Below are 13679 nucleotides of genomic sequence, written 5' to 3'. Positions count from 1 at the left end.
TTTTACTTGGTCTGAGGAAATATTGTACATTTTTTAGATAGGAATTTTGAGTTTTCTTAAGCTGTATGCCATAATCAGCAATATTAAAATAATAAAAGGCTTGCAATATTTCAGTTGTGTAATTAATCCAGAATGTATGACATTTTCATGTTTTTAGTTGCATTACAGAAAATAAAGAACTTTATCACAATATTCTAATTTTCTGAGACAGTCCTGTATATATACATATATATACTGTATATATATATATATATATATATACAGTCGTGGTCAAAAGTTTACATACACATGTAAGGAACATAATGGCTGTCTTGAGGTTCAAATAATTTTTACAACTTTTTATTTTGTGATAGAGTGATAGGAGCACAAACTTGTTTGTCACAAATAAACATTCATGAAGTTTGGTTCTTTTATGAATGTATCATGGGTCTACTGAAAATGTGACCAAATCTGCTTGGTCAAAAGTATACATACAGCAATGTTAATATTTGGTTACATGTCCCTTGGCAAGTTTCACTGCAATAAAGGCGCTTTTGGTAGTCATCCACAAGCTTCTGTAAAGCTCAATGTTTGTTTCATCTGACCAGAGAACTTTTCTCTAGATGTTATTTATATCTTATCTGTCAGTTGAAACAAAAAATGAGCTGTTTGGCCACAATACCCAGCAATATGTTTGGAGGAGAAAAGGTGAAGCCTTTAAACCAGGAACACCAATCCTACCGCCAAGCATGATGGTGGGAGTATTATGCTCTGGGCCTGTTTTGCTGCCAATGGAACTGGTGCTTTACAGAGAGTAAATGGGACAATGAAAAAGGTAATTTACCTCTGAATTCTTCAGAACAACGTAAAATCATCAGCCCAGAGGTTGGGTCTTGGGCGCAGTTGGACGTTCCAACAGGACAATGAGCCCAAACACACGTCAAAAGTGGTAAAGGAATGGTTAAATTAGAATAGAACTAAGGTTTTAGAATGGCCTTCCCAAAGTCCTGACTTAAACGTGTGGACAATGCTGAAGAAACAAGTCCATGTCAGAAATTTAGCTGAACTGCACCAATTTTGTCAAGAGGAGTGGTCAAAAATTCAACCAGAAGCTTGTGGGTGGCTACCAAAAGCGCCTTACTGCAGTGAAACTTGTTAAATTATTATTTAAAAAAAAAAAATCAATTTAATCACATTTTAGAATTTGGATTAATCATGATTAATGAGAAGTGATGACTCGCTAACCTATATAACATTTGCTTAAAAAAAGACCCCAAAATTTGGACACAAATGCAATTTCATTGTCAGAATATCAGAGTCTTTCAGGTGCATTTTGGCAAAGTTTAATGAAGGAATGGCTACAATCTGGTCACTCCACCATACAGGCCTGATTGGTGGCTTGATGCAGAGATGTTTGTTCTTCTGGAAGGTTCTAATATCTCCACAGAAGAATGCTGTAGCTCTGACAGAGTGATCATCGGGTTCTGGGTCACCTCCCTGAATAGAGTAAGATGAATGCAGCAATGTACAAAGACATCCTGGATGAAAACCAACGATTCCCATCCAACCTGATGGAGCTTGAGAGGTGCTGCAAAGAAGAATGGGAAACTATCCAAAGATAGATGTGCCAAGCTTGTGGCATCATATTCAAAAAGACTTGTGGCTATAATTGCTGCCAAAGGTGCATCAACAAAGTATTGAGCAAAGGGTTTGATGTATACAGTTGTGATCAAAATTATTCAACCCCCACACAACTTTGGTGTTTTAGCAAGTTGGACATTTATTCCGTATTTTGTTTATAGTCATATCAAATAAAGATGCATTAAATAGACAAATGCAACTTGAATTACAACATTATATTTTGTAACATACCAAACAGTGTCATTTCTCTTAATATCTCATTGACAAAATTATTCAACCCCTTGAAGATCATAACTCTAAGAACAGAATTTGAATAAGGTCTTTTCAATCAGGTGTTGAAAACACCTGTAGATGTGATTAGAACCATAACGAGCAACAATTAAACTGATGGAAAAAGACTGTGACGCTCAGCTTCTTGTAGATGGTCAATGGTGTATTTGCAACATGGTGAAGTCCAGGGAGTGGTCAAAGAAGTCAAGAAAGAAGGTAATTTCTCTCCATAAGAAAATATATGGATATAAGAAAATAGCAAAGACATTACACATTCCAAGAGACACAGTTGGGAGCATAATTTGCAAGTTTAAAGCTAAAGGCACAATGAAAACACTACCTGGGCGTGGTAGAAAGAGGATGCTGGGGCAACTGCTGTCTGGTATTTGAAGCGTACAGTGGTGAAAACCCCCGGGTAACAGCTGAGGAACTACAACAGGACATTGCAGAGGGGGGAACGCAGGTTTCGTCCCAGACAATAAGGCACGCACTACGAGATGAAGGCCTCCAGGCCAGAACTCCCAGGCGCACCCCACTTCTGACTTAGGCACAAGGAAAATAGACTCCAGTATGCCAAAAATCATCTGGACAAACCCCAAAGGTTTTGGGAAACTGTCCTATGGAGTGATGAGACAAAAGTGGAACATTTTGGGCCAATGAATCAACGTTATGTCTGGAGGAGAAAAAAATTAAGATTACAAAGAGAAGAACACCTTTCCTACTGTTAAGCATGGTGGGGGGGCAATCACGCTCTGGGGCTGTTTCTCTGCCTCAGGTACCGGGAATCTCCAGCGCGTTCAAGGCATTATGAATTCTATTTCCTACCAGGATATATTAGCTGCAAATGTCATGAAGTCAGTGACGAAGCTGAGGCTTGAGAGACATTGGACCTTCCAACAGGACAACAATCCCAAGCACACCTCCAAATCAACATCAGAGTGGTTGCAGAAGAAGGGCTGGAAGACTCTGGAGTGACCTTCACAGTCCATCCATCCATCCATTTTCTACCGGTTATTCCCTTTCGGGGTCGCGGGGGGCGCTGGCGCCTATCTCAGCTACAATCGGGCAGAAGGTGGGGTACACCCTGGACAAGTCGCCAACACAGATAGACAGACAACATTCACACTCACATTCACACACTAGGGCCAATTTAGTGTCGCCAATCAACCTATCCCCAGGTGCATGTCTTTGGAAGTGGGAGGAAGCCGGAGTACCCGGAGGGAACCCACACATTCACGGGGAGAACATGCAAACTCCACACAGAAAGATCCCGAGCCTGGATTTGAACCCAGGACTGCAGGACCTTCGTATTGTGAGGCAGACACACTAACCCCTCTGCCACCGTGAAGCCCGCCTTCACAGTCGCCAGACCTAAATCCTATAGAAAACCTGTGGTGGGACTTGAAGAAGGCAGTTGCAGCACGCAAGCCCAAGACTATGAATGAACTGGAGGCCTTTGCCCAAGAGGAATGGGCTAAAATACCTGTAAATCGTTGCAAGAAGCTTGTGTCCGGTTATGTATCACGTTTGAAGGATGTAATTACTGCCAAAGGGTGTTCTACTAAGTACTAAAGATGCATGTAACTAGGGGGTTGAATCATTTTGTCAATGAGATATTAGGAAAAATGTCCTTTTTTTTGTATTTTGTAAAATACAGTGTTACAATTTAAGTTGCATTTGTCTATTTGACACATCTTTGATATGACTATAAACAAAATACGGAATAAATGTCCAACTTGCTAAAACAACAAAATTGTGTGGGGGTTGAATAATTTTGATCACAACTGTATCATGTATATATGCATATGGTATATGTCATGATCAAAAGTTTACATACACTTGTAAAGAACAATGTCATGGCTATCTTGAGTTTCCAATCATTTCTACAAGTTTAAATTTTTTGTGATAGAGTGATTGGAGCACATACTTGTTGGTCACAGAAAACATTCATGAAGTTTGAATTTATTATAGGTCTACTGAAAATATGAGAAAATCTGCTGGGTCAAAAGCATACATACAGCAATGTTAATATTAGAGATGTCCCAAAACGGCTTTTTTGCCGAGATCCGATATGCCGATATTGTCCAACTCTCAATTACCGATTCCGATATCAACCGATACCGATATATACTCTTGCGGACCTACTGCCCTCGGTAATGGCACCGTTCCCAAAGTATGTGGGCTCTATTGATAACCTCACTAACAACTTTAACAACGCCCTGCGCGAAACCATTGATAGTATAGCACCGCTGAAGTTAAAAAAGGCTCCAAAAAGGCGTACGCCATGGTTTACTGAAGAAACTAGAGCTCAGAAATTATTATGTAGAAAGCTGGAACGCAAATGGCGCACGACTAAACTTGAGGTGCACCATCAAGCATGGAGTGATAGTTTAATAACTTATAAACGCATGCTTACCTTAGCTAAAACTAATTATTACTCAAATCTCATCCGCATTAATAAAAACGATCCAAAATTTTTGTTTAGTACAGTAGCATCGCTAACCCAACAAGGGACTCCTTCCAGTAGCTCCACCCATTCGGCAGATGACTTTATGAAGTTCTTTAATAAGAAAATTGAACTTATTAGAAAGGAGATTAAAGACAATGCGTCCCAGCTACAACGGGGTTATAGTAACACAGATACGATTGTATATACGGCGGATACTGCAAATATCCAAAATAGTTTCTCTCGTTTTGATGAAATAACATTAGAAGGATTGTTACAACGTGTAAATGGAATAAAACAAACAACATGTTTACTTGACCCACTTCCTGGGAAACTTATCAAGGAGCTTTTTGTATTATTAGGTCCATCAGTGCTAAATATTATAAACTTATCACTTTCCTCGGGCACTGTTCCCGTTGCATTCAAAAAAGCGGTTATTCATCCTCTCCTTAAAAGACCTAACCTCGATCCAGACCTCATGGTAAACTACCGACCGGTGTCTCACCTTCCCTTTATTTCGAAAATCCTCGAAAAAATTGTTGCAGAGCAGCTAAATGAGCACTTAGCGTTTAACAATCTATGTGAAACCTTTCAATCCGGTTTCAGGGCAAATCACTCGACTGAGACAGCCCTCGCAAAACTGACTAATGATCTATTGCTAACGATGGACTCTGATGCGTCATCTATGTTGCTGCTCCTCGATCTTAGCGCTGCTTTCGATACCGTCGATCATATTTTATTAGAGCGTATCAAAATACGAATTGGTATTTCAGACTCAGCCCTGTCATGGTTTAACTCTTATCTTACTGATAGGATGCAGTGCGTCTCCTATAACAGTGTGACCTCGGACTATGTTAAGGTAACGTGTGGAGTTCCCCAGGGTTCGGTCCTTGGCCCTGTACTCTTCAGCATCTACATGCTGCCGCTAGGTGACGTCATACGCAAATACGGTATTAGCTTTCACTGTTATGCTGATGACACCCAACTTTACATGCCCCTAAAGCTGACCAACACGCCGGACTGTAGTCAGTTGGAAGCGTGTCTTAATGAAATTAAACAATGGATGTCCGCTAACTTTTTGCAACTTAATGCCAAAAAAACGGAAATGCTGATTATCGGTCCTGCTAGACACCGACCTCTATTTAATAATACAACTTTAACATTTGACAACCAAATAATAAAACAAGGTGACTCTGTAAAAAATCTGGGTATTATCTTCGACCCAACTCTCTCCTTTGAGTCACACATTAAAAGCGTTACTAAAACGGCCTTCTTTCATCTCCGTAATATCGCTAAAATTCGCTCCATTTTGTCCACTAAAGACGCCGAGATCATTATCCATGCGTTTGTTACGTCTCGTCTCGATTACTGTAACGTATTATTTTTGGGTCTCCCAATGTCTAGCATTAAAAGATTACAGTTGGTACAAAATGCGGCTGCTAGACTTTTGACAAGAACAAGAAAGTTTGATCATATTACGCCTGTACTGGCTCACCTGCACTGGCTTCCTGTGCACTTAAGATGTGACTTTAAGGTTTTACTACTTACGTATAAAATACTACACGGTCTAGCTCCAGCCTATCTTGCCGATTGTATTGTACCGTATGTCCCGGCAAGAAATCTGCGTTCAAAAGACTCCGGCTTATTAGTGATTCCTAGAGCTCAAAAAAAGTCTGCGGGCTATAGAGCGTTTTCCGTTCGGGCTCCAGTACTCTGGAATGCCCTCCCGGTAACAGTTCGAGATGCTACCTCAGTAGAAGCATTTAAGTCTCATCTTAAAACTCATCTGTATACTCTAGCCTTTAAATAGACCTCCTTTTTAGACCAGTTGATCTGCCGCTTATTTTCTTTCTCCTATGTCCCCCCCTCCCTTGTGGAGGGGGTCCGGTCCGATGACCATGGATGAAGTACTGACTGTCCAGAGTCGAGACCCAGGATGGACCGCTCGTCGGGACCCAGGATGGACCGCTCGCCTGTATCGGTTGGGGACATCTCTACGCTGCTGATCCGCTTGAGATGGTTTCCTGTGGACGGGACTCTCACTGCTGTCTTGGAGCCACTATGGATTGAACTTTCACAGTATCATGTTAGACCCGCTCGACATCCATTGCTTTCGGTCCCCTAGAGGGGGGGGGTTGCCCACATCTGAGGTCCTCTCCAAGGTTTCTCATAGTCAGCATTGTCGCTGGCGTCCCACTGAATGTGAATTCTCCCTGCCCACTGGGTGTGAGTTTTCCTTGCCCTTTTGTGGGTTCTTCCGAGGATGTTGTAGTCGTAATGATTTGTGCAGTCCTTTGAGACATTTGTGATTTGGGGCTATATAAATAAACATTGATTGATTGATTGATATACAGGAATTAACTCATTGTTATGCCTAATTTTGTTGTGATGCCCCGCTGGATGCATTAAAAATGTAACAAGGTTTTCAATAATAAGAGAACAACTTCAACTCAAGTTATGGAAAAAAGTGTCAACATGGCACTGCCATATTTATCAATGAAGTCACAAAGTGCATGATTTTTTTTCAACATTCCTCAAAACAGCAGCTTGGAATTTTGGACATGCTCTCCCTGAGATAATCCTGATACCCACTGCAACTATGGGAAATAATATACTTTGACCTTCACAAAGTGCATTATGTTTTATTTTTTTTAAACATGCTAAAAACGACAGCTACAAAAACAATGGAAGGCACACAGCTTCAGTCCAGAGTATACTAGAGTAATAAAGTAAACAATAATATAGTCCTCCTTTAGTGCAAGACTGCCTGGTAAAATTATAAACTGGGCTCAATCTGCCCTGCTCTAACGTATTTGTATGAGTAACAGAAATGTGCTGCAAGCTAGTGGTGAGTGCTTGAAGTGGCCTACCAGTCAGTCAGAGCTTCTGAAATGCTGCGTTGAGACAGGGCACTTCTGTTCATTGCAAGCTGCAAAGTGTGCGCCATGCAGGGCAGACTAGCCATACCAAACTCCACCGTAGCTTTTGCCATATTGCGTGCGTTGTCCCTGACCAAAACGTAGGCTTTTGCCCTGGGGTGTTTTTTTGTTGTATTTTTGTTTTTTCTCGGCGGAGTCTTTAAGCGACAACTGTGTGGTACTACTTTTTTTCGGTGTTTGCTTTTCATCCATGTCCCGCTTGTATTCATCGTGTGTCTCCTTATGATTTTTGAAGAAGTGGGAGATCAAATTGCTCGTATTAAAGGAAGACGTCTTGGTTCCGTCAGAGACACTTTAAAATAATCCCATAGACATGGTGTCGTTAGTCAGTCACCGAGATTGCTGGCTTTTTAGCCACGACTACAGCACCGGCAACAACACACTCTTGTTGTTGTTATGCTGCACTCGCGGCGTTTTGATGAGGTCATCAAGCATCGCCAGTAAACCTCTCATGCTGCTGTCGTTCACTCCTATGTTGTGTGCGGGAGAGGGGAGAGGGAAGGGGCTGCTGACTGGGTTATGTACCGTTTCGTAAAGCGGCGTTTTAAAAAGTAATTGATTTTACTTTTTGAAACCGACACCGATAATTTCCAATATTACATTTTAAAGCATTTATCGGGTGAAAATATCGGCCTGCCGATATTTTTGGACATCTGTAGTTAATATTTGGTTACATGTCCCTTGGCAAGTTTCACTGCAATAAGGCGCTTTTGGTAGCCATCCACAAGCTTCTGGTTGAATCATTGACCACTCCTCTTGACAAAATTGGTGCAGTTCAGCTAAATGTGTTGGTTTTCTGACATGGACTTATTTCTTCAGCATTGTCCACACGTTTAAGTCAGGACTTTGGGAAGGCCATTCTAAAACCCTAATTCTAGCCTGATTTAGCCATTCCTTTACCACTTTTGAAGTGTGTTTGTGGTCTTTGTCCTGTTGGAACACCTAACTCAGCCCAAAAAATGTTTATAGTTAAAATAAGGATTTAAAATTTTTTTTCCAGGCAAATTAAGACTAAATATTTTTTTCTATTATAGACTAAAAAAAAAATATAAATAATGATAAATGGGTTGTACTTGTATAGCGCTTTTCTACCATCAAGGCACTCAAAGCGCTTTGACACTACTTCCACATTTACCCATTCACACACTGATGGAGGGAGCTGCCATGCAAGGCGCTAACCAGCACCCATCAGGAGCAAGGGTGAAGTGTCTTGCTCAGGACACAACGGACGTGACGAGGTTGGTACTAGGTGGGGATTGAGCCAGGGACCCTCGGGTTGCGCACGGCCACTCTCCCACTTATTTTTTGTGGGTAAGTTGATTTATAGTTATTTCTTTCTTGTTGCAGAGGTGTATTTTTAACACTTTTATAACCAGTGATACATTTATAGCCGCGGAAAACAGTGGGGAACAAGCAGTAGCACTCAGTTGTAATACACTTTTCCACCACTTGTGGCAATAATGACAATATTGAGCAAACGTCTGGAACTAAAGTAAATCAGTTAGCACAAAATTATTTCTCACAGTTTGGCTTTAAATAGGCATTCTATAACCCAAGGAAACACCTTAATTTGATTGGGAAAATTCAGACAAACACACCTGGATTATGCAATTGAAAACCTGATTTCTCGAGGAGAGGGGACGCTTCGTGTTGCGCATGTGCCAGTCTCACAACGCAGGCTACAACCTAGAGGCAGACACCAGTCAATAAAAACGTAGCAACATTCGTCATAGAGGAGACTGTTTATTTGCTTCTCAAATTAAAAGAAAATAACATTTTGAATTACATCGATGATAGAAAAAAAGAAAACATTAAAAAAAAAAAAAGGAAATGTAGAATGCCGGTTTAATTTGGACTCGTGAACAAAATACAAAAGAAATGAAAGAATGAAGCACGTATTATATCGTACAAGGGGAATAATAAAGCGTACACAAACCTCTACATGCTGCATTTGTGCACTTGCAACTTATTAACAATAACTCTGTATTCCACAAAACTGGCAAGATAGTCCAAAACAATATCCAGAACAATATCATCTGGAAACGGTCTTTTCCTTCGGATTTAAAACTCCTTCCATCAATCCACAGAGCGATATGAATGAACTCAGAGGCATTGTTTTCATGATTTGGCGTCCGAATATTTCGGACTTGCATCTGCTCCGATACATTCTTGGTAGTAGCGTCATGTTCGTAGTGCAATCTAAAATAATTTCTTGATGCTGTCTAATATTTATAACCATTAGAGACGTAATATTTGTAATCTGTGCCAATATTACGGTGGTCATCACAACGGAGCCAGATACGCCTAGTGCAGGGGTCGGCAACCCGCGGCTCCGGAGCTGCATGCGGTTCTTTGGTCACTCTGATGTGGCTCAGCTGCATAATCAACAACCCCCCCCTGATTATTTCGGGAGGTTTCCGGTGTTTGGTGCCTCTCCCGGGAATCACTCGGGGAAAACATTCTCCGGTCTTCACCCGGTCTACAATATTGAGTGCGTGCCGTGATGGATATACTTTTAACTTTCTCTTTAACATGTCGATTAACGTATCCCTGACTCTTCCTGGCTACTTTATACACCGCCCGCCCCCCAGGGAGAGTCACGGATACATGGGATTCTGGGTATTTGTACTGTTGTGTTTATGTTGTCTTACAGTGCGGATGTTCTCCCGAAATGTTTGTCATTCTTGTATGGTGTGGGTTCACAGTGTGGTGCATTTTAGTAAGAGTGTTAAAGTTGTTTATATTACAACCCTCAGGGTAACCTGTATGGCTATTGAACAAGTATGTCCTGCAGCGGTGAGCGTGCGTGTGCAAAAGCCAAATACAACGTGTAACTGGGCTGGTAAGCTGTTTGTGTATGTTGTAGAGGGCGTTGAAGGCAGCGCTTTCATAGCACTCCCTTATTACTGTTGTTCGGATGAATATCATCAATATTCGCGAGAATAGATACTTTGAGAATTCGGGAACCTGCGGAAAATATGGGAGGGTTGGCAAGTGTAATGCTTTTATTTATAAATGGTTGATTTATATAGGCTAGTAAGGTGCCTTATTAGCCTATATAAATCAACCATTTATAAATACACGTCAGTAGGCTAAATGAACCTCTTCAATATAAGTGTAATGCTGTCAAGCGGGATTCATGTAAAACTCGCGGGCCGCACTAACATTAAATTTTCTCATTAAAGTGTGGGCCGCGAGTCTGAGACCCCTGGTTAATACATAGCAAAAAGCAAAAAAAAACTCTGTATGCAGTGTTATTTCATTTTAAATTTCAAAATAGTTTTGCGGCTTCCATTGTTTTCTTTATTTTGCGAAACGGGTCAAAATGGCTCTTTGAGTGGTAAAGGTTGCTGACCCCTGGCCTGGTGTGACGTCATAGGTCAAACGGAAAACAAATACATAGTGTGTGAATGTGAGTGTGAATGTTTTCTGTCTATGTGTGTTGGCCCTGCGATGAGGTGGCGACTTGTCCAGGGTGTACACCGCCTACCGCCCGAATGCAGCTGAGATAGGCTCCAGCGACCCCCCCACGACCCGAAAAGGGACAAGCGGTAGAAAATGGATGGATGGATGGATGGATGGATGGACCCCCCCCCCCCAGTGTAAGGGAAACACACAGCGTATGACCAATAGTCAAATTAGAGTGTGCATGGACACTTGCATTTCACACGTAGGTGTGAAAATATAAACAAACGTTTTGAGAAATCAGACTAATTTTGTGCATGGAAACATAGCCATTGGCTCAGTTTACACTGGACACCAAATATGATTTTTTTTGCACGCAAGTGGCAAAGATCCGATATTTTGTGCCAGTCTTACACTCCAAAGTGCTTTAAATATTATCTTTTTGCATCAGATTTGGGCCACATAGTTTGGAATCTGATCTTTTTAAATGGGACAGCAGTTCCAACGTCAATGCGACCGGTTTGCAACTTTTACATCATCTTTGGTCGAGCTAAGTCATTTGTGTGCGCAGGAATAGACTTTAAAAAAGAAAGTGATTTTCTTTCAAAGTATTGTTCGTGAAACGTATCGTAACCCATATATCAAAATTCATTAAAGGTAGAGATGCACACCCATGTTACTTATTATTCATTTAGTTATAATGTATTTCTTTTAGGTCCTGTGATGAGATGGCGACTTGTCCAGGGTGTACGCCGCCTTCCACCCAATTGTAGCTGAGGTGGCTCCAGCGCCCCCCGTGACTCCGAAGGGAATAAGCGGTAGAAAAAATGGATGGATGTATTTCTTTTAGGCAGCACTGTGGTACAGGAGTTATTGCGTGTGCCTCACACTATGAAGGTCCTGGAATTTGTGTATTCTCCCCGTGACTGTGTGGGTTCCCTCCGGGTACTCCAGCTTCCTCCCACCTCCAAAGACATGCACCCGGATATAGGTTGATTGGTAACATTAAATCGGCCCTAGTGTGTAAATGTGCATGTTGGTCCTGTGATGAGGTGGCGACTTGTCCAGGGTGTGCGCCGTCTTCCGCCCTATTGCAGCTTGGCTAAGCTTCAGCATCATTAAGGGACAAGCAGTAGAAAATAGATGGATGTATTTATTTTAGCACCTTAACACGAAATAGTATGTACATTTATTTTCATCAGTTTTTATGAGTTACCTTTTCTTGCAGAATATTAGATTGTTTGATTTGACATTTTTTTAATCAGCCTGACCTAATCCCTGATAATAATCTTTGCGAATAACACATCCTTTCAAAACATTTGACAGGGTTTAACCTGTTAAACTGTAAGTAGGTTAAATATAATTATTGAATACAATTCAAATCAAGAGTAAGATTACTAATTCAGTGTAAATATTCGAGTGGACTATGGGTTCCTCTGCAGTGGAAAAGTTGGGCCCCTCGGTCAAAAAGGTTAAGAACACATAGTTCAATGCAACGATAGATTTGTAAAATGAAGTCATTTTCAGTGATGAAGTCAGAATTAACAAATTCTTCCATTTATTATCCAAGCAAATAAAATGTGAACATACAGCAATTCATAAACGGCTACAGGTAATCCTTTTTATTTCAAGTTGGCACTTATCTGCTCAGGGACTCTTTCAGCTGCTCATACATCCTCTGGTCCTGCAAGGTACAAATACGACACATTGACTACACCATTGAAGATTGTGAAGTTTAGTATTTTCTGTTGTTTGCTTTTCAGCACAGTGAAGCAGTGGAACCCGTGTTGTCAATCCCGCAAATGGTGGCAAACGTGGCCCCCCAAAAAGCCCAAGAAAAGTCAATTTGTGATACTTTAAACACTATAATACACCTCTACAAGTTATTATGCATATTTTAAATCCAGTTTTACACAAAAAGAAACAATTAGAGGCACACAGTACTGCACTTATAAAAAGCATCTTGTCTAAACATCTACTTACTGGAAAATGTTTGGTGAATTAACATGTGAAACTACGCCCTCAGCCGAAGTCATAGCTGGACTGTTTTTTCCACTCCAGTACTTTATATTAAAATTAGCATAACAATTATGACTACCGTGTTTCCTTGAATAGCCGCCAGGGCGCTAATTAATTTAAAACCTCTTCTCACTCCTGCGCTAATAGTTTTAAAACCTCTTCTCACCCCTGCGCTTACCAATGGCATGCACTAAAAAATTGAGTGTGATAAAAAAAAAAAAAGTTAAAAAAAAATTATTCTGCGGCAGCGGCCCGGTGGTTGGGTACCACTACTCTACAACATGTCATCGCGCCCACCTTTACACCATGCTATCTGCTTGCCGGCCGGACGCATGCATTTCGCTGCTTCTCATACGAGATTGCAATGCATACTTGGTCAACAGCCATACCGTTTACACTGAAGGTTGTGATATAAACAACTTTAACACTCTTACTAATATGTGCCACACGCTGTGAACCCACACCAAACAATAATAACGAACACATTTCTGGAGAACGTCGGCTCTGTAAAGCGTTATAAACGCAACATAAGAATTACCCAGAATGCCATGCATCCATGACTCTTGGCTATATTATACACGCGCGCCCAACCCCGCCCACATCAACCGACGCACAGAGAGTGGGGGTGCTAGCGGGTGTATAATATAGTAAGAGTCATGGATACATGGCATTCTGGGTAATTCGTATGTTGCGTTTAAAATGTGTTACAGAACCGATGTTCTCCAGAAATGTGTTTGTTATTCTTGTTTGGTGTGGGTTCACAGAGTGTGGCGCATATTAGTAAGAGTGTTAAAGTTGTTTATATCACAACCATCAGTGTAATCTGTATGGCTGGGGAACAAGACCCCTGGTTTACACATGGTAAAAGCAACAAAAAAAACTCCTCCGCCATTTTGAAAAAGACGACAGGGGAAGTGTCACTCGTGACGTCACGAATTTGACCCGGCCGAAAAAGTAAGCATGCGCCAATAAATTTGGGG

At 41.2% G+C, this 13679-nt stretch overlaps 1 protein-coding gene across 3 annotated transcripts in view; it reads right to left on the bottom strand.

Moving 5' to 3' along the window:
• Positions 1 to 12221: 12221 nt before the first annotated feature.
• Positions 12222 to 13679, bottom strand: part of nvl (nuclear VCP like) — a 54082-nt gene continuing 52624 nt past the window's right edge. For all 3 annotated transcript variants that reach the window (XM_061911116.1, XM_061911115.1, XM_061911117.1), the window contains exon 24: positions 12222 to 12364. In XM_061911116.1, coding sequence (XP_061767100.1) covers positions 12320 to 12364 — 45 coding nt within the window. In that variant the 3' untranslated portion in view covers positions 12222 to 12319. The remainder of the gene's footprint in view (positions 12365 to 13679) is intronic.

This window comes from Nerophis ophidion, linkage group LG09 (genome assembly GCF_033978795.1).
Source record: "Nerophis ophidion isolate RoL-2023_Sa linkage group LG09, RoL_Noph_v1.0, whole genome shotgun sequence".
Taxonomy (NCBI): domain Eukaryota; kingdom Metazoa; phylum Chordata; class Actinopteri; order Syngnathiformes; family Syngnathidae; genus Nerophis; species Nerophis ophidion.
Note: the sequence above shows the minus strand (reverse complement) of the source record. Positions and strands in the feature narration are given on the sequence as shown.